This window comes from Sarcophilus harrisii, chromosome 4, assembly GCF_902635505.1.
Source record: "Sarcophilus harrisii chromosome 4, mSarHar1.11, whole genome shotgun sequence".
NCBI lineage: Eukaryota > Metazoa > Chordata > Mammalia > Dasyuromorphia > Dasyuridae > Sarcophilus > Sarcophilus harrisii.
Genome location: NC_045429.1, coordinates 284,012,111 through 284,030,620, shown reverse-complemented (window position 1 = coordinate 284,030,620; position 18,510 = coordinate 284,012,111). Strand labels below are relative to the sequence as shown.

Below are 18,510 nucleotides of genomic sequence, written 5' to 3'. Positions count from 1 at the left end.
AATATCTCTAGCTAGTATGTGAATATAGAGGTGAATATTTTGAAAGGATGACTAGATTAGGTGTAAGGTTAAATAGATTCCTAGAGGTTGCCTAGTGATCTGTGTGATGGAGGTAATCAATCCCATTTCCTCTCCATTGCACCCACTGACTAGTCTTGTAACAATTGAGCAAATTCAACATTTATTAAACATTTATTAAAAGATAGGTATCTTTCTCTGAGTCTGGATTTTCTATCTAAAAGGGAGCAGCTAGGTGGCCATGGATAGAGTGCTAGGTCTGGAATCAGGAAGACCTGTTTCAAAACCAGCCCCAGACATTTAAAAGCTGTGTAATACGGGGCAAGTTATTTAACTTCTATTTGCCTCAGTTTCCTTATTTATAAAATGGAAATGATAATAATAGCACCTGCCTTCCAGGGTTGTTGAGTATAAAAATGAAGTTATAATTGAAATATAAAATTGAAAGTTATAATTGAAAAGTATTTCTTAGTACAATGAATGACATAAATATTAGCTATTATGAATATAAATATAATAATATATTATTATATTAATATATTATATAATAATATTATGAATATAAATATTAACTATTATGAAAATGAAAGGTGATATAAAATTCAATTCACATTCAGATAAACAACTGATGGATTCTGGAGGCAGATCAAAGCACATTAGTGTGTGTGTGTGTGTGTGTGTGTGTGTATGTGTGTCTGTGAGAGAGAGACAGAAAGACAGAGACAGAGAGAGATACAGAGAGAGACAGAGAGAGAGACAGAGATACAGAGACAGAGACAGAGAGACAGAGACAGAGACAGAGAGAGACAGAGACAGAGACAGAGAGACAGACAGAGAGAGAGATACAGAGACAGAGAGAAAGACAGAGACAGAGAGAGACAGAGACAGAGAGAGATACAGAGAGACAGAGAGAGAGATACAGAGACAGACAGAGAGATACAGAGACAGAGACAGAGAGAGACAGAGAGACACAGAGAGAGAGAAAGAATGTGACTATGTAATGTGTATATAACAAAAGTGGTTATGTGTGGATGTGGATGTGTATGGGGATGAGGGAAAGTGACCTGTGGTTTTCCTCCTTTATTTTGTTTCTTTCACAACATGACTATTGTGGAAATGTTTAACCTGACTGCACGTGTATAACCTGTATCTGACTTGCTTGCAGTCTTGGGGAAGCGGGAAGGGAGGGAGGGAGGAAAATTTGCAACTCAAAATCTTATTTTAAAAAAATGAATGTTGGGGGCAAAAAGAAAATGAAAGGGTTGGGATTAATTGGGTGGCTACGAAGGATAGCTCACTAACCTACGAGTCAGTGACCTCACAAAGCCTTCCAGTTATTGGATCTAGTTTGCACCTGAAGGCAACTTTGGGATGGCACCTAGCGACCCTATAGCAGGATTCTGACAGCGCTCAATTTCTGCCTCTCGGGACGGTTGACCTTGATATGTCACTCTATTCCCGGCACGCCTGGGCAGTCTCGGACCAGGTGAGGCTCAATTGGGGATTTCCCAGAGCTGCGCGGCCGCAGAGATAAAGCGACCGCTTTTCCCGGTTTTTGCTCAGGTACCTGGGGTGGGCGGGATGGCGGCGCGCCTTTTCATGGCCGCCAGCGGCCCGCCCGCTGAGCCTTCCCAAGAGTGCGCATGCACTACATAGCCGGCGGTTGCGCTGGGGAGGGGGAGCGGTCTGCAGAGGTTGGGGCGGAGGAGGAGGGAGCTACAGTGGCAGCGGGTGAGAGAGAGTGAGGAAGGCTGGTTCCTAATGGAAAATAGTCCCCTAGAAAAGCTATTTTACAGATCTAGAAAAAATAACAGCAGAATTCATCTGGAAAAATAAAAGGCAAGAATTTTAAGGGAATTAATGAAAAAAAAGGCAGCGGTCAGCAAAACCATTTGGTACTGGCTAAGAAATAGAAAAGTCGCATTACTGGAATGGGTTAGGGTCACAGGACAAAATAGGCAATAACTATAGCAATCTAGTGTTTGGCAAACCCAAAGACAACAGCTTTTGGGATGAGAATTCACTATTTGACAAAAACTGCTGGGACTAGTATGGAAGAAATTAGGGCTCCACCCACACCTAACACCACATACCAAGATAAGATCTAAATGGGTTCATGATTTAGACATAAAGAGTGATATAAGCAAATTAGAGGATCGTAGGGTAGTTTATCTCTCAGATCTGTTGAGAAGGAAGGAATTTGTGTCCAAAGAAGAACTGGAACTCATAACTGAATACCAGATAGATAATTATGAACATATTAAGTTAAAAAGGTCTTGTACAAACAAAACTAATGCAGACAAGATGAGAAGGGGATTAATAAATTGGGAAATCCTTTTTACATTTAAGGGTTCTGATAAAGGCCTCATTTCTAAAATAGAGAATTGACTCAAATCTATAAGAATTCAAGCCATTCTCCAATTGATAAATAATCAAAGGATATGAACAGATAATTTTCAGATGAAGAAATTAACATCATTTCTAATCATATGAGAAGGTGCTCTAAATCACTATTGATCAGAGAAATGCAAATAAAGACAACTCTTAAAACCCTACTACACACCTCTCAGATTGGTTAAGATGGCAGGAAAAGACAGGGAGGGATATGGGAGAGGATGTGGGAAAACTGGGACATTGATGCATTGTTGGTGAAGTTGTGAACGGATCCAACCATTCTGGAGAGCAATTTGGAACTATGCTCAAAAAGTTATCAAACTGTGCATAGGCAGTGTTTCTACTGGGCTTATATTATCTCAAACAGATCTTAAAGGAAAGGGACATGTGCAAAAATGTTTGTTACAGCACTTTTTGTAGTGGCAAGAAACTCAAAACTAAGTGGATGCCCATCAGTTGGAGAATGGCTGAGTAAGTTATGGTATATGAATGTTATGGAATATTATTGCTCTATGAAGAAATGATCAGGAGGATGATTTCAGAGAGGCCTGATGTTAAGTGAAATGAGCAGAACTAGGAGATCATTGTACATGGCAACATCAGTATTATACGATGATCAATTCTAAGATGAATGTGACTTTCCAATAATGAGATGACCGATGCCAGTTCCAATGATCTTGTGACAAAGAGAGCCATCTACACCCAGAGAGAGGACTGTGGGAACTGGTGGATGACAAATAACATCCTCACTCTGTTATTCGTTTGTACATTGTTTTCTTACTCATTTACTTCCCTTTTTCGGTCTGAATTTTTTTCTGCAGCAAGAGAATTGTATGAATGTTTGCACATATTGCATTTAACATATATTTTAACATGTTTAACATATAGTGGATTGCTTGTCATCTAGGGGGGAAAGGAGGAGAAAATCCGAAACACAAGGCTATGCAGGGGTGGATGTCGTCAAATCATCCACGCGTATGTTTTGAAAATAAAAAGCTTAATAAGGGGGGGCAAAAAGAAAGAAGAATCCGCAGGAGAGTTCGGTAGGAAATTCCAGAGGGCGAGCTCTCCTCCCCTTGGGGGAGGGGAGAATGGCCAGGGAGACACAGCGATTGGCATAGAGGCCGAGGCGGGATCTGTGATTGGCCACAAGCTGCTAGTGGCGTTTAATTGGCTGGAGACTCGCAGATTTGAATTTAAAAGCGTCTGGCGAGCCTCTTACTGTACGGGAGACTGGGAAGTCGGTATGTGCTTTTGGTAGCCTAGCCTGTGTATTTTGGGGGGGCTTCCTCCCCGCGCCACCGCGCGCAGCCCTGCCTTGCTACCCTCTTTCCCGGTGCTTTCCCTCCTTCCGCGCTGGGACTCGATGGAGCCGGAGCCTGAGTCGCAGGTGAGTAAAGGACCCGCGACGCGCGACTTCCGGCCTCGACGTCCCCCGGGGCTCGCGGCAGCCTCTCCGCGGAGCCAACCCGCCGGCTGCTTTCGCAAGCCCCAGTTCCTTGCCTCCCGTTGCCCTCCCAGCGGGCCAAGCCGTTGCGAGACGTTGCGAGGCTGCCCGAGGGACGCCCCCCGGGCCTCGTGGGTGTGGAGGCGGCGCGGAGCCCCCGGCGGTCTCCGAAGTCGCAAGCTGCGGGCTGCACTCCCCACGGCGCGCGCGCGCTCCGTCCGTGGCAGAAAGGGAAGATCGTGCTCGTCCCCTCGCCGCACACATTTTTGGGCCTAAGACCGCCGGAACCGGAATCGGAGAATGATTTCTGAATTAAAAAAAAAGCGGGGAAGGAGTGCCGGGGTGCCTTTGTGTCCGGCTGTAGTGTTGTGCTCAGGGCCGGCACGTAGGAGTGCAGGAAGTAACAGGGCTTCGGACGTGTTGCTTTGGCTTGTGCATCCGGGGCTTGCTTTTCTGGCCCGGTGTGTGGCTCCAGGCAAGGCTCTGGGCTGCCCAGGCTGCCCTCTGTGCTGTTGAAGGGGGGAAGCGGGCGAGATAGCCTCCAGGATTTCTCCCAGTTCTAAATCAAAGTCCTTCTTTAAGATGGTACCTCATAAACCTCAGTTTGTCTACACTCTTAAATGACACGAAAAAAATAGTTAAGTGACTTGCCTGAGATCTTACAGGAGGTAGGCATCCGGACCAGGATGTGCATTTTGGGGGGCTCTGGCTCCTGATTTAAAGCTCCCTTCTCTCTGACTAGGAATGGAGGAGAGGGGACTGTTAACATGAGGATATATATGGTACTAGGACACATGCTCTCGCACAGATTTCCTTACTAGAGCAGGACCAAGGTGTCCTGAATACAGGATACCTGATACAGGATGGAAACATAGGTGTCCGTCCAGCTTTTCAGCCTTTGGAGAAATCTCTAATAGTGTCCATAATGTCATTGTTGAGCAGCTGAACTCTGCTTCTCTAATTTTTGCAGGATATTTCTTTCTCTAATCAGCCTTTTATTTATTTTTCTTTCTTTCTGAGGCAATTGGGGTTAAGTGACTAGCCCAGGGTCACACAGCTAGGAAATATTAAGTGTCTGAGACCGGATTTGAACTCTGGTCCTCCTGACTTCAGGGCTGGTGCTCTATTCGCTGAGCCACCTAGCTGCCCCGGCCTTTCATATATATTTTTAAAAAGTCTTAGCTTCTCATCTTTTCTTCTCTAGATAAAATACCACAAATAACTTCAACTGGAACTCATATGATTTCTAGATTTTAGGATCTGGTTTCCCTCTTAGTTTTTAATAAAAGTCCTAGCAAACATCAAGTAGGATGTGTATTGTCTTATCGAGGCCCCCAGAAATCTAAAGGAAAATGGTTTTATGCAATGTTTCTTAAAGATCCTTTTCCAACTTAAGATAAAGGGAATGGAGAGTGGGAGAGTGGTGACTGTATCCTGAATTTATAATGGGAAGAATAACTCTTTAGCTCCTTTAATAACAATATCATTTCTAATATCGATTTTAATCATTCTACAAAATACTTTACATATACATGCAAAATAAACCTATTACTGTTCAGTTTAAATTTGGGCTGTATTAAATTCTTCATTGTACACACTCCAGCAGATTGAGGGCAGGGTGTTTGGATCCAGAAGCAAGGTGGATGGTTTAGAGAAGCCAACTGTATATGAATTACAAATTTGTTTCAGTTAACTTTGATCAAGGAATAAGAGATTGTCTTACTATTTTGGAGAAGATCATTTATCTTTCTTTTATTATCATGGGAAAATATCTTGCCTTGTGGTCTTTTTCATTGGCCCCTTCTTTATGAGCCCTAAATCTAGAAAAGGGGCTTTGGAGGAAAAGAGCCAATCAAATGAGACATATGTAAATCAATTAGCACAATGTCTCTGTTCATTGGTCGTTTTCTTTCCCCTCCACACACATATTTTGGGGGGAAGACAACTGAAACTGTAGTAGGAGAATGAGTTTTGAATTTAAAAAAAAGGGGAGGAGGGGAGTGCTGGGATGTCTTTTAATAAATATTCTTGCTTTCCTTCTGTTTTCTTACTGTTAACTCTTAGGTCTAGGCCCTTTATTTTATACCTGAATTATGATTTGGTTCCTAGCAGTCTTCTCTCCCTCTAATCCATGATACCATTAAATTAGCCATATTAGAATATTCTTTGGTAAATATTGCCTTACACAAAAACCTTTAAAAGATTGCCTTTATGTGGTGGATAAAAACCCAACTCTCTAGCCTCATATTCAATGCCTTGCATATAATCTGGTTCTGTCTGCTTGCAAAGAGGTGGGGTGTTTTAGCAGCCTGCCAGTTCAATGGCATTTACTGTCTATTATTGCAAGGGAAAAAAGACTAATGTGGATGTAGACTGCATCAGTACACGTGTAACATTAAGAACAATTCATTTAAGTGTAAGGGATCTCAGAGAAGATACTATTCGAACCATACCTAAACAAGAATTACTATCAAGCCTGTAGTGCTCCAGGAACTTTAATAAAAGGAAATCTATCTCCCAAGGCAGCCCATTTAATTAGATTTTTTAGGAAGTTTTGTCTTATATGAAGCATGAATGTACTTCTGCACTTTAAGCCATTGCATCCACATGGTACTCTGCCTTAATTAGTCTGTATTTGGAATTTGGTGTCTAATTAAGGAGGCTACATTTGGGGACTTAAGACAAATTCAAGTTTACCCAGAGAAAGGTAACAAGGATGGTGAAAATATGGTAGCCCATTCATTTAATGATTAGTTGAAACAGGAATGTTTAGCCAGGAGAGGAAAAGATTTAGCGGTGAACTTAACAACCATTTAATGAATTGTGAAGAATTGTTACACAGGAGAGATTAAGCCTTTTTTGTTTTCTTTAACTCCAGAGAACAAAAATAAGAATGTTAAACATTACAAAATAAAACTATTTTTGAAAAGCTTTCTTAGCCCTTAGAATAGGCTGCCCAGAGGTAGTTTCTTTTCATACGTCCCATTACTTGAAATGGGTGATCGAGAGACCACTTGGTAGGGATGCTGTAGGGGGAATTTCTATTCATTTATTAGGTTGGCCTACATTTCTATTCCAACTCTGGAGATTCATACCTTAACTATGTTATTTAAAGCTACTACGCTCCAAACTGTTTTACCCATATCTGTTTTATGGAGTTTATTATCTCCTACATTTGAACCTTACCTGAAATGCCCTCCAAGGCCCAACTCAAGTCTTGTTTTCTTTAGGTCTTCCTTAAGTGTTCTCAAGCTTGATGATTCTTTCTTCTGAATTCTTATAGAACTTATTATCTATACTATTTGTTTACTAAAGGATATGAAGGTGTGGGTTATGATATCTGCAGAGAACAGAGTACCTGAATTAAAGAGAATACATTTATAAAAAGGAAAAGAATACCAGAATATATTTCAATATCTGTCCTATTTCTCTAAGTAGATCATAAGCTCTTAGAAGACAGAGTCTCTCATTTTTATTTCCTAGTACATTGTTTTTCTTGTAGTAAGCTTTCAGTAGACATTTGCTGCCAATAACAAAAGGGTTGCAGGGAGGCAGTTAAGAAAAATGTGAGACAGGAAATAAAAATGTGGGAGTGGTGGGACGAATCCAGGAGGTCTGAGTGGCTTTTTTATTTTAGAAGTTGTCACTGATGGAAAAGGGAAGCAAGGAATTGAAGATGCCTTCAGACAAAGCCTCATCTTCTCGACTGCCTGTCCTAGGCCTTGGTAGAAAGAGAAGGCTAGATAAAGAGAATGCTCCGGAACCTGAGAAGGTGAGAATGGATTATAGATAACATGGGAGTTTGGGCAGAGAGAATAGAGGCCTGGGTTAGTTGGGAAAAATGGAGAGGCTGAAGAATTTCTTTTCTAAAATTATTCTCTTTAAAAAATATTTTTTATTGCCTCCCAAATTAAATACAATTTTTAATATTCATTTTGTAAAACTTTTGAGTTCCAAATTTTCTTTCCCTTCCCTAATTCCCCCTTTCTTGAGATAATACATAAAAGCAATTTGATATAAGTTATACATGAAAACTATTCTCTTTCCTCAGAAGCGGATTCGAGGTACTGGAACAACTATACCTATGTCTTGTCTTAAGGAACCCACTGTGGCCACTATTCCCAGGGCAAAAAAACAGGTAACAGGTAAATAAATACCTGTAGGTTTGACAAATGAGAAAAGAATCCAAAGTTTCATCTTCTCTCTTTCCTGTCATTATATAGCCAGAGTGATCTGTCTTAGGTTTTATGTGCAGAAGGAGATGAACAAATCTGAGAGGAATTGAGTACATTTTCCTCTTCAGAACATGAGGTCAACCCTCGGCTAGCTCCCTTATTCTCTTCCAACTGCCTAGAAACTGGCCTGAGGATCCTCCCTATTATCTTCTTTTTTACCTCTTCACAGCCCAGAAGGCTCCCCTGAAATCTAGACCCTGGCATACTCCAGCTGCCACCACAGGTGAGTAGGTATCATCAGCTAGAGCTCAGGGACCAGGAGCATGAGTTGGAAAGGGAAGAATGATGGAGGTATTTAGGTCCCTGTGAATTTGGGTCTGACCAGCTCTACAGTTTATGCCTTAGACAAGGTACTTAAACTTCTGGATCTTAGTTTTATTTATAATATGAGGGAGTCAATCATTACCAGGTTCAAATTCATTGTTAATTACTGAATATTATATTACCTCTTATCTTTGTACAGATGTGAAGAGCAGGAAGCCAATATCTACCATCTCTGCACCCAAACCTGGTAAGTGACTAGGATTAAGGAATATACCATGTGTAGAGGGAAGAGGAGATTTACTGAGTACTCTACTATAGTAACCCATTTCTGTCTTCCCTGAAAAGGGGATAAGCAGGACGGAATAGGAGGCAATGGTGTTTGTTACTGATTGAAAGGATAAGAGAACGGAGCTAGCGTTTTCACTCATCTTGTTCCTTTTTCCCATTCCTAATTTCAGCAGTATCATCTACAACAGCAAGGAAGGGAGCTGACAAACGTCCAGCCTGGGATGTGAAGGGACAGCTGTGTGACTTACGTAAGGAGTTCAGTGCCTGTCAGGTACAGGCTGAAGTTTTAACCAGGGAGAATCTGGAACTAAGGAGCCAGCTTGGGCCAGCTGAACAAGCTGCCAGAACTCTGGAGGCTGAGAACAAATCGCTGATTAGGGAGCTGACTGAGGCTCAGGCCCAAACTAAGGAAGATCAGCTGGAGCTGGTGAAGCTGGGTGCCCGGGTTCAGGAGCTAGAAGAATTTCTTCGTACTCAGGAAAGCTTAATTCAATCAATGCAAGAAAAGCAGTTACAATTGCAAGAGGATCGAAAGGACCTTGCCACTCGGCTAGAGAATCAGGAGGTGAGTGACCCTGGAGTGGGCAAAGGCTCATCCTATATACATTTGTATACAGTTCTTCCTCTTTTCCTGGGGATGTTTGACTTCTTCCCTCTTCCTTGTAGCTTGGATGTGTGCCCCCCTCCCCTCACATTTTTCCCATAGCCCTCCCCTCCCCTCTCATTTTCCTTGTACCCCTCATCAGAGCTGAGGACCCCTCTCCTCAGTTTTGACCCTGCATCTTTCAAGCATAATTAATTTTCCTTGCCTCATGCAGTTTCTTTCAACTTGATTTTGATTTCATTTTCTCCTCTCTTGCCATCACCCCCTTTCTTCCATTCTACCTACATCTTTCCATTCCTCCTTCTGCATCTCTTCCTTATTCTGATTTCCATTTTGACTCCCTTTCCATCAGTAACTGTGTTGCCTGTCACACTGGCCCAGCCTCAACTCTTCCCTCCACATTTCTGTTTTGTCTCTATCTCGTGCCAGAAACAACTCCAAGAATCAGTGGCAGCCCTGGCCAAGAGTCAGGCAGAGATCACAGCCCAGGCAGCCTTGTTGGCTGAGAGGACAGAGAATTTGCACTGTCTTGAGATGGAGAGGCGGCATCTGCTCAACCAGCTACAAGAGCTCAAGGGTAACATCCGGGTCTTTTGCCGAGTCCGCCCTGTCCTACCTGGAGAGCCTGTACCACCTCCTGGCCTCATCTCCTTTCCTCCTGGGCCTCGTGGAGCCTCTGAGCCTTCCACTCAACTCAGCCTTACTCGGCCATCTGATGACCGGTGTAGCATCATAGGAAAGCTCCCAAGTCCTCCTGTTCGCTATGATTTCTCCTTTGACCAAGTGTTCCTTCCAGACAGCAGACAGAATGAGGTGTTTGAAGAAGTCTCCCTGCTTGTGCAATCAGCCCTGGATGGTTACCCTGTGTGCATTTTTGCTTATGGCCAGACAGGCAGTGGCAAGACATTCACAATGGAAGGAGGGCCAGGGGGAGACCCTCAGGTTGAAGGGCTGATCCCACGAGCTGTAAGGCATCTTTTTTCAGTAGCCAAGAAGCTGGAGGTCCAAGGCTGGAGCTATACCTTTGTGGCTAGCTATGTGGAGATCTATAATGAAACCATCAGGGACCTGTTGGTCCGTGTGGGTGGGCCTCAAAAGTGCCAAGGGGGTGAGTGTGAGATTCGACTGGCTGGCCCTGGAAGTAAGGATCTCATTGTCACCAATGCCCAATATGTCCCAGTTTCCTGTGAAGAGGAGGTAAGGGTTTGAAATTGATCGATGGGAGATAATAGACTGGAAAGTGGGAAAATAAAGTTGGGGGTGGGTGGAGGCAAGGAAGGGTGGTTATAGGAAAAATTTGAGGCTCTGGGAAATTGTTGGAATTAGGTACAAGAGTTTGGGAGCAGGGGATTATTTGTTCTACAGAAACCAAGAGTTGGGAAAGAGTATATATGTGTGTCCATTGAACAGATGTTGGCAATGACAGTCTTGCTGTCCCAAATCAGGTGGAGTCTCTGCTTCATCTGGCGCGGCAGAATCGGGCAGTGGCTCGAACAACACAAAATGAACAATCATCCCGAAGCCATAGTGTATTCCAGCTGCAGATTTCAGGGAGGCACATGGGGCAAAACTTACACTGTACAGCTCCTCTCAATCTAGTGGACCTGGCTGGGAGTGAAAGACTGGACCCTGGTTTGTCCACTGGCCCTGCAGATAGAGAAAGACTAAAGGAGACCCAGGCCATCAACAGCAGCCTTTCTACTCTGGGTCTTGTCATCATGGCCCTGAGCAATAAGGTAGGGACCAGGGAGATTATAGCTGAGCCATTTGTTCTGAAATTTGAAAATGCTGACCTGTCCCTTTTAATGTCACCTTCCCCACAATTTAGGAGTCACATGTGCCCTACCGGAACAGCAAGCTCACCTACCTGTTGCAGAATTCTCTGAGGGGCAATTCTAAAATGTGAGTGGGTCTGGCACTAATGGGAATAGCAGCTGATACACTCTGTTGTTAAAGGGCCTTGAGGGCTGGTTATGAGTAACACTAACAGGCGTGGACAAGGGAGAGATAAATGGCTGGGGAATTTTGTCCTTGTGCTTACTGACCCATATCTCCCCACCTAGGTTGATGTTTGTGAATATCTCCCCATTGGAAGAAAACTTCTCAGAATCCCTTAACTCACTGCGATTTGCCTCCAAGGTATGTCCCCTTCCCGCTTCGGACACCAGCAGTTAGGTTTTGACTTTTGTCCTGTGGGTCCTTGGCTCTTTGAAAGGCTGGGCCCCTGGATTTTTGCCCAGGTTGCCCTCGGGACTCCCCATAGCTCCCTTCTCTCCCAGGGCTTGACCCAAGCTTGAGCACCTACTTCCAGATTTCCTTTGAAGGAGTTGTAGAACAGTTGCCTCCTTGCCAAAGGAATCGTTCTGGGCCTGACACAGGCATCTTTCTCTACTTTTCCCCTTCCAGGTAAACCAGTGTGTTATTGGCACTGCCCGAGCCAACAAGAAATAAGAGGGCCAGTCTTTATGTCTTGTGTCTCTGGTTTTTATGTCTGTACAGAAGGTGGTATTTTAACGCATAACCATGAATCGCAAAATAAATATCTTCTCACATGCTGTCTCAGTACTTCCATGTGTTAGTTACTTTTGCTAAATTGCCCTTCACCCCCGCCCATCTCCACCTCGTTTTTCAGGAAGGGGATGGCCGAGTAGGGGATATTCAGAAACGAAGGGGATGTAGAGCACAAAGCAGAGATCCCTCGAGAAGCTGCTGCCTCCCACAGCTTCCCCGGGAAAATTGGGGTGAGGGCCCGATCGGCTAGCCTGGGACTCCCTTTTGCCCAGGGCCTCGAAGTGGCTCGGCAAGCTGCCTGGAGAAAGCGTCCCGCCCTTCGGCTACGTGTAATTTGTCAGGAGGCCTGGCGCGTCGGCGGCTCCGCGGCGGGCGCTGGCTTGGGCAGGTCCGGCCGGGGCCGCTGCGGAGGGGCTGGTAGGACTCCCGAAGCGGCCCCCCGACGACCGCCCGCGAGCTCCCCGTTGGAGCACCTCATTCAAACGCCCCGGGCCCCGCCCCGCTGCCTTTTCATTGGCTTCCTCTGCGTTAACGCCCCTGCCTCTGGCAATTGTCCAACTGCTCCTCTTTGCCCCGCGCCTCCGCCCTTCGGGGACTTGGGGCAGCTGAGTAAGGGAACGCCGCGCCGACCCCCAACGGCCAGGACGTCGGGGAGAAGGGGGCGCGCTGGCTCCGCGGATATCGCGCAAGGGTTCGGAGCGGAGAGGTGGATCCGCGCATGCGCCTTAGTCGGAGAGGCTGGATGGCAAAACCGGAGGGGGAAGGGGGCGGGCCTCGGGGCAATTAGAGGAGGGTGGGGCGCGGGCAGTAGTGAGGCGGCCCTAAGGTGCGGGAATGGCCTGGTGGGGACGGTGCCAGGACTGTTTCGGGTCGTGGCGCGAGGCCCCGAGGCCTCGGCGGGGGCGGTGCCGGGGCGGGAGCCGAGCAGGGATTCCCTGCTGCCGGGGGCGGGCCGGGGCCACTCGGAGGGATTCCCCGTCGGCCTCGGCTGTCAGGTCCTGAGAGATGGGCGGGCACCCAGCTCCACCCCACCCCGCTTGGCCTTCCCGAGCAGCGTAGAGGGTCGGGTGAGATTTCCGCCTCCCCCCTCCCCAGCTCCTCCTCCTTAGGCCTCCCCTCCTCACTAGTCGGTCCCTCCCCTGTTTTCCTCCCTCTTTCCCTCCCTTCCTCTGCCCCTCCCTCCTCCTCCTCTTGCTGCTGCTGCTGCCGCGCCGCCGCCGCCGCCACTGCTTTGACTGCTGCGTCATACGCCCCATAACAGCCGGGCTGAGGGGCAGGGCCTGGGGACCCCTCCAGCCTCTCTCTGCCCCCTCCTCCGGACGTCTGGACACCTCGACTCCTTTCCCGTTCCCCCCAGTGCTTCTCCCTCCCCAGCTCCCAGGCGGCTGCAGCTGTCACCGGTAAGGGGAAGGGCGCGGGGCAGGGAGGCGGAGAGGGGAGAGGGAGTCCGGTCCGAGGTGCCCCCCCCCCCCAGGGGAGAGGCGTTGGTCCTAGGTTGGGGGTGAGAGGCTCCCCTTGGCTCCCATCCCGCCCCTCCCCCTTATCTTCCCCACCCAACCTCTCTTATCACCTGCATCCCGAGACCCCCTTGCTGATGGAGGTTGCCTCATATTACCTCCAGGTTTGTCCTATCTCGGGGAGTAGAGCTTGGGAGCGGGACACACCCCCCTCCCTAGGTACTCGGGGAAGTTATTTACCCTACCCCGCCTACCCCCGCATCAGAGAGCCTCATTTTAGGGGGGTTTAGGAATAGGAAGATTCTTTAGAATGAATTGGAGGGAATTTCATTAGAGGACCCCCCCCTCCCCCCCAGGAAAAGCAGGTTGTCCGAACTCTGACATTTCAAGACAGAGAAATCGGAGATTAAGCCATCTAGGATATAGGGATGGGACAAGGACCTGAGGGGAGGCCTCTCTTTCTCCAATTCATCATCCTCTTAAAATCCTTGCACCCAAGTGAGAAACTGCCTGGGAGAACCAATCCCTTTGGGAATCATGGGGATGAAAGACTAGAAAATCAGGTGTCTGTATTCTCTCTCTAGAATCTTAAATCTTGCTCGCTGGGGTTGGAGGAACTAAAAGAGAAGAATCTGTAGTTTTGTGATGTCCAACTGGGGGACAATAGTGAGAAGTCTGGGATCTTGATTACTTGCATACTTTTGAAGAGGCCAAGCAGGGAATGGTGGTTAGAGGCGGGAGGAGGTAACTCTTCCCCAATTGTCCTGCCAGGCTCCCCAGGATGCAATGGCGCAGCCCTCCCGGCTGAGCCGATCTGCTGCCCCACAACCCTGGGAAACCACTCCCCCAGCCCCTTCCCCAGGTACCAGACCACGGCTTTGGGAGGGGCAAGATGTTCTGGCCAGATGGACTGATGGACTGCTATACCTGGGAACTATCAAGAAGGTGAAATCTAAACTTCTGACCTCAACCTCAATTTCACTTTTCTCCTGCAATATTATTAACTCCTTTCCATCTTTAGTTCAAGCCTGTCCCTTTCTCAGCATTCATTCTTTCTCTCCTCTCTCAGGTGGATAGTGCTCGAGAGGTGTGTCTAGTCCAATTTGAAGATGATTCCCAATTTTTGGTTCTATGGAAAGACATTAGTCCTGGTGAGATGCAAGGGAGTTTGGTCCCTAAAAGGAAGCAGGGACTGGGGACCAGAAGCCTTAATTTTAAGCATAATGAAGGGGCCAGAGTCAGAAAGCCTTTGTTTTTTTTCATCTATAGCTGCCCTCCCTGGAGAAGAACTCTTGTGCTGTGTCTGTCGATCTGAATCCGTTGTCCCTGGGAACCGGTTGGTCAGCTGTGAGAAATGTAGACATGGTAAGGAATGACCTTTGACTGCTCTGAATCCATTTTGGGGTAACATCTTCATAGCATATTTCTATGATTTTCTTTCCATAATTCCCTTTTCCTCCATTTCTTATGCCTATAATCCTAAATCTTTTCCCCTAGTCATTCTTCTCAATACTTTAACCTCAACCCTCCATGATTCTTCTTCTTCCTCAGCATATCACCAGGATTGCCACATTCCAAGAGCCCCAGCCCCAGGAGAAGGCGACGGCCCATCTCCTTGGGTCTGCAGACAGTGTGTCTTTGCAATTGCCACCAAGGTACAGGGATCACTCCTCTCCATGGTAGATAATACTGACTTCTGTCTATAGTGACCTCTCACCTCATCCCCAAGCTGTTCTCTTTTAGTGCCACCGAATTATTTTGATATATCTGTCTCTGCAGAGGGGAGGTGCCCTGAAGAAGGGTCCTTATGCACGGGCAATGCTGGGCATGAAGTTGTCTCTACCGTATGGGCTGAAAGGGCTGGACTGGGATGCAGGACATCTGAGCAACCGGCAACAGAGCTACTGTTACTGCGGGGGTCCTGGGGAGTGAGTCAGAAAAAGGAAGAAAGGAATGGGGAGGGGTTTCTGGAGGGGCGGTAATGGCAGAGAGTCAAGGTGGGTGCTAGGAAGAGATTTTGGGAAGGGGACCTAGCTATAATAATGGAAGCAACATGGCAGATGATTGGCCATGGAGGTTGAATAACTTCAGGCCTCACTTTGTATTTTCTTTCAGGTGGAATCTAAAGATGCTACAATGTCGGAGTTGCCTCCAGTGGTTTCATGAGGCTTGCACTCAATGTCTAAGCAAACCTCTCTTATATGGGGACAGGTGAGCTTCAGGGAACAGATGGAGATGGGACACATGTGGGCTGAAAGGCACTGGGTTTCCCCAGCACGACTGCAGGTCGGCTGCAGGTCACTAGGGAGACAGGGAGCACATGTGAGTTTCAGAGCAAGTTGTAAAGCAATAGAGGGACAAAAGGGGGCTAATTCTTTAATGCTTATCATTGATCCAGACTACATCTTCTCTTTTCTTCCTTACTTCCAACTACCTTATCTCCCTTGGCCCCTTCTCTTTTCCCTATTTTTATTAACTCCTCCACTTCTTTATTCACTACTCATTTCCAGGTTTTATGAGTTTGAGTGTTGTGTCTGCAGAGGGGGACCTGAAAGTGTCAAGAGACTTCAGCTTCGATGGTGAGCTAGATCTGGGGGATACTCTTTGAGGTTTTGCTATCTATTACCAACCTTCATGTCAACAAATTCATCAAGTAATTTCTCTGGGCCTGCAGGCTCTGGGCTGCCTGTACAAAGAGTCTCTGCCCTCAAGGTGCTTATGGTCTAAAGGGGAAGGCAATATGCAAACAACCATGGATGAATCAGATAAAAGCTGGATAAACTAGAGATAATCTCGGGAGATAATAGCATTAAAGGAGCATAGAAGGTGAAATTTATTCCTCACAACCACTTAACTGTGGTCCTATATTTTTCTGTAGGGTGGATGTTGCACATCTTGTCCTCTATCACCTTAGTGTTTGCTGTAAAAAGAAATATTTTGACTTTGACCGTGAGATCCTGCCATTCACTTCAGAGAACTGGGACAGCTTACTCCTGGGGGAGGTAAAATGGGAAGGGGGTGCGTTATTTGAGTGGGACAAGGTGGGAGGAAAAGCTAGGAGAGGATTTATTACAGCTATTAACTTGCTCCCTCTCCTCCAGCTCTCAGATACCCCTAAGGGAGAGCGTTCCTCCCAACTTCTCTCTGCTCTAAACAGCCACAAAGACCGGTAAGTGATAGCAGCGTGGGGTGGGGTAATACATCTTAGAGTCCACAGAAGAATGAGATAGAGGTTTAGAACTGAGAAGATATTTAGCTACAAATGGAGACAAGTTTTGTCTCTGGAAGGGACAGGCTAATATTAGTCTTTTCTGATCTGCTATTTTTCCTATATAGGTTTATCTCTGGGAAAGAGATAAAAAAACGAAAATGTCTATTTGGGCTTCATGCTCGGGCTCCTCCCCCTGTGGAATCCCCTACTGGAGATGGAGCACATACCAGGTCACTGGCCCAGGGAGGGAGGGGGAACATTCTCTGGGATTTATTTGGGGAAAATATATCTCTGGCGGTGTTCAGGCGGGAGCTGGGGGGGTAAGGAGGCCTCTTACAGCTTCCCTTCAGGGCAGGGCCCGGGGGTGGGTGTCTCATGCCCCCTGGGGAAGCGTCAGCGACTGGAGCCTCGGAAGAAGAAATCACCAAAGGGGAAGGAAGAAGAATTGGGGGAACCCCAGGAGAGCCGGCATCGACCAGAGCCCAGGGAGCAGAGGGAGCGGGCTCGTCTTCGGAGGGCGCTGCAGGTAAAAAGGATGTGGGACACTAGAACGCAATTAGGAAAGACGTAGCATACTTGTGTGCTAGATTTGGGTCAGGATTTTGATTTGGCTTCTGATAACTTTCTAAGTATGTGACCATGGGCTTAATACCTCTATGACCTTCAGTGTCCTTTTCTGTAAAATGATACTAGCTCTAGCACATTCACAGTAGGGTTACTGTAAGGCTCAAATGAAATCAATAAAAATTATTTTGAAAATGTAATGTAAAAAGTAATGGGTTGAGAATCTCTCACTACCCTCACCCCTCCAACTTCTTTTCAGGCTTCAGTGTCTCCACCTCCTCCCAGCCCTAACCAGAGCTACCAGGGCAGCAGTGGCTACAATTTCCGGCCCACAGATGCCCGCTGCCTGCCCAGGTGAGTTGTTCCTTTTCCTCAATTACAACTCCCTGGAACCTTACCCAAGCACATACCACTCCCATCATTCCCATAGATAGTAGTCCAGGGAGACTTTCAGCAGCTTCCTCACCTATCCATATTGATTGGGAGGAGGGCAGTGTTTGGGCTCTAGTTTTCCCTTTGAATCTTTATTTTGCTATGGGGAGGTTGAGCCCATCCTACCCAAGTGACCCTACCCCACACAACTTCAGCAGCCCCATCCGGATGTTCGCCTCCTTCCATCCCTCGGCCAGCACTGCAGGAACCCCTGGGGATGGAGAGCCCCCAGACAGGTGAGGACCCCCCCCCCAATCCTATGTGCTTGTGATTCCCCCTTCCCTCAAATTCTCGGGTATCTTCCCATTTCTCTTCCTATATACTTGAATCCCTAAATATATATCTACCCATGATTTCATTTTTTTTTTTTTTTTTTTCTGTAACAAAAACCATATTCTCTGTTTGAAGTAGGATAAATCTGCTTTTACCCTTTCCCCATAGGTCACCCTTGGACCTTCAAGTTGCTGGTTTTCCTTCAGATTCCCCAAGGAGTGTTCCCCACTCAACATCATCTTCGTCCCCAGACCCCTCCCCTGTTCCCTCCCGAAGATCAGTTCCCCAGAGTCCTTCCCCTCTATGTCGTGGCTTATCTCCTGGAGCTAGTGTGGGTACTCGGGTAGGGGCTGGGTACCTGTCTCGGGGAGACCCTGTCCGTGTGCTTGCCCGGAGGGTTCGACCAGATGGCTCAGTGCAGTACCTTGTAGAGTGGGGTGGGGGAGGTATCTTCTGAAAGGAGGAGCTGTTTGTTCCTCCTCTCCCTGACCCTTAATTCACATACATACAACAGGCACTTTCACATCCTGACTTCTGACCTCACCTGCAGCTGGGATGTACCTGGGGGGTGGTCTGGAGTAGGAATCCTTCCCTACTAGTCAGACTGGAGTCAGGTGGGGAGGGGCCCCTTTCTTCCTCAACCACCCTTCCATATTCCTGACCTTACAGCCTTTTTCCCATTTCTCATATTTTGTTACAGCTTTTTTTATATTTTTAAAAGTTATTTAACCCCGAAGGGGAGGGGGAACAGAATAGGGAATCCTAGGCTCTGTATGGTTGGAAATAAAGATAAATATACCCCTTCAGAAACT

The 18,510-nt window shown here is 46.7% G+C and overlaps 2 protein-coding genes across 7 annotated transcripts; both read left to right on the top strand.

Annotated features, from left to right (window-relative positions):
- Positions 1-1,423: 1,423 nt before the first annotated feature.
- Positions 1,424-11,815, top strand: KIFC1 (kinesin family member C1). 3 transcript variants are annotated; one of them, XM_031965089.1, is made up of 11 exons: positions 1,424-1,504; positions 7,497-7,631; positions 7,911-8,004; positions 8,264-8,317; positions 8,558-8,605; positions 8,820-9,211; positions 9,680-10,447; positions 10,696-10,986; positions 11,079-11,152; positions 11,314-11,389; positions 11,657-11,815. In XM_031965089.1, exons 1-11 carry the CDS (start codon positions 1,463-1,465, stop codon positions 11,699-11,701), a joined length of 2,019 nt encoding a protein of 672 aa, XP_031820949.1. In that variant the 5' UTR covers positions 1,424-1,462; the 3' UTR covers positions 11,702-11,815. The 3 variants fall into 3 exon arrangements, with proteins under 3 accessions (XP_031820949.1, XP_031820948.1, XP_003769017.3); XM_031965088.1 differs by having other exon boundaries at positions 1,428-1,504; positions 8,817-9,211; XM_003768969.4 differs by lacking the exon at positions 1,424-1,504 and adding an exon at positions 3,609-3,802 and having other exon boundaries at positions 8,817-9,211.
- Positions 11,816-12,548: 733 nt separating this feature from the next.
- Positions 12,549-18,504, top strand: PHF1 (PHD finger protein 1). Of its 4 annotated transcripts, none has more exons than XM_031965096.1 (15): positions 12,549-12,828; positions 13,990-14,163; positions 14,288-14,369; positions 14,488-14,583; positions 14,770-14,873; positions 14,998-15,146; positions 15,334-15,429; positions 15,729-15,797; positions 16,097-16,220; positions 16,320-16,387; positions 16,555-16,659; positions 16,769-16,955; positions 17,253-17,347; positions 17,581-17,661; positions 17,867-18,504. In XM_031965096.1, the coding sequence occupies exons 2-15, from the start codon at positions 14,005-14,007 to the stop codon at positions 18,153-18,155; spliced, it is 1,704 nt and encodes a 567-aa protein (XP_031820956.1). In that variant the 5' UTR covers positions 12,549-12,828; positions 13,990-14,004; the 3' UTR covers positions 18,156-18,504. The 4 variants fall into 4 exon arrangements, with proteins under 4 accessions (XP_031820956.1, XP_031820957.1, XP_031820958.1 ...); XM_031965097.1 differs by lacking the exon at positions 12,549-12,828 and adding an exon at positions 12,919-13,161 and having other exon boundaries at positions 17,584-17,661; XM_031965095.1 differs by lacking the exon at positions 12,549-12,828 and adding an exon at positions 12,920-13,161.
- The last annotated feature ends 6 nt before the right edge of the window (positions 18,505-18,510 follow it).

What these genes read in the sequence shown, in the direction of transcription:
- PHF1 (XM_031965096.1), top strand. Translation starts at nt 14,005, where the DNA reads ATGGCGCAGCCCTCCCGGCTGAGCCGATCTGCTGCCCCACAACCCTGG. An exon ending in ACCTGGGAACTATCAAGAAG is followed by an intron (nt 14,164 to 14,287) that starts GTGAAATCTAAA and finishes CTCCTCTCTCAG; the next exon opens with GTGGATAGTGCTCGAGAGGT. An exon ending in GGAGATGGAGCACATACCAG is followed by an intron (nt 16,660 to 16,768) that starts GTCACTGGCCCA and finishes GGCCTCTTACAG; the next exon opens with CTTCCCTTCAGGGCAGGGCC.
- KIFC1 (XM_031965088.1), top strand. Translation starts at nt 1,463, where the DNA reads ATGTCACTCTATTCCCGGCACGCCTGGGCAGTCTCGGACCAG. An exon ending in GGCAAAAAAACAGGTAACAG is followed by an intron (nt 8,005 to 8,263) that starts GTAAATAAATAC and finishes ACCTCTTCACAG; the next exon opens with CCCAGAAGGCTCCCCTGAAA. An exon ending in CTGAGGGGCAATTCTAAAAT is followed by an intron (nt 11,153 to 11,313) that starts GTGAGTGGGTCT and finishes CTCCCCACCTAG; the next exon opens with GTTGATGTTTGTGAATATCT.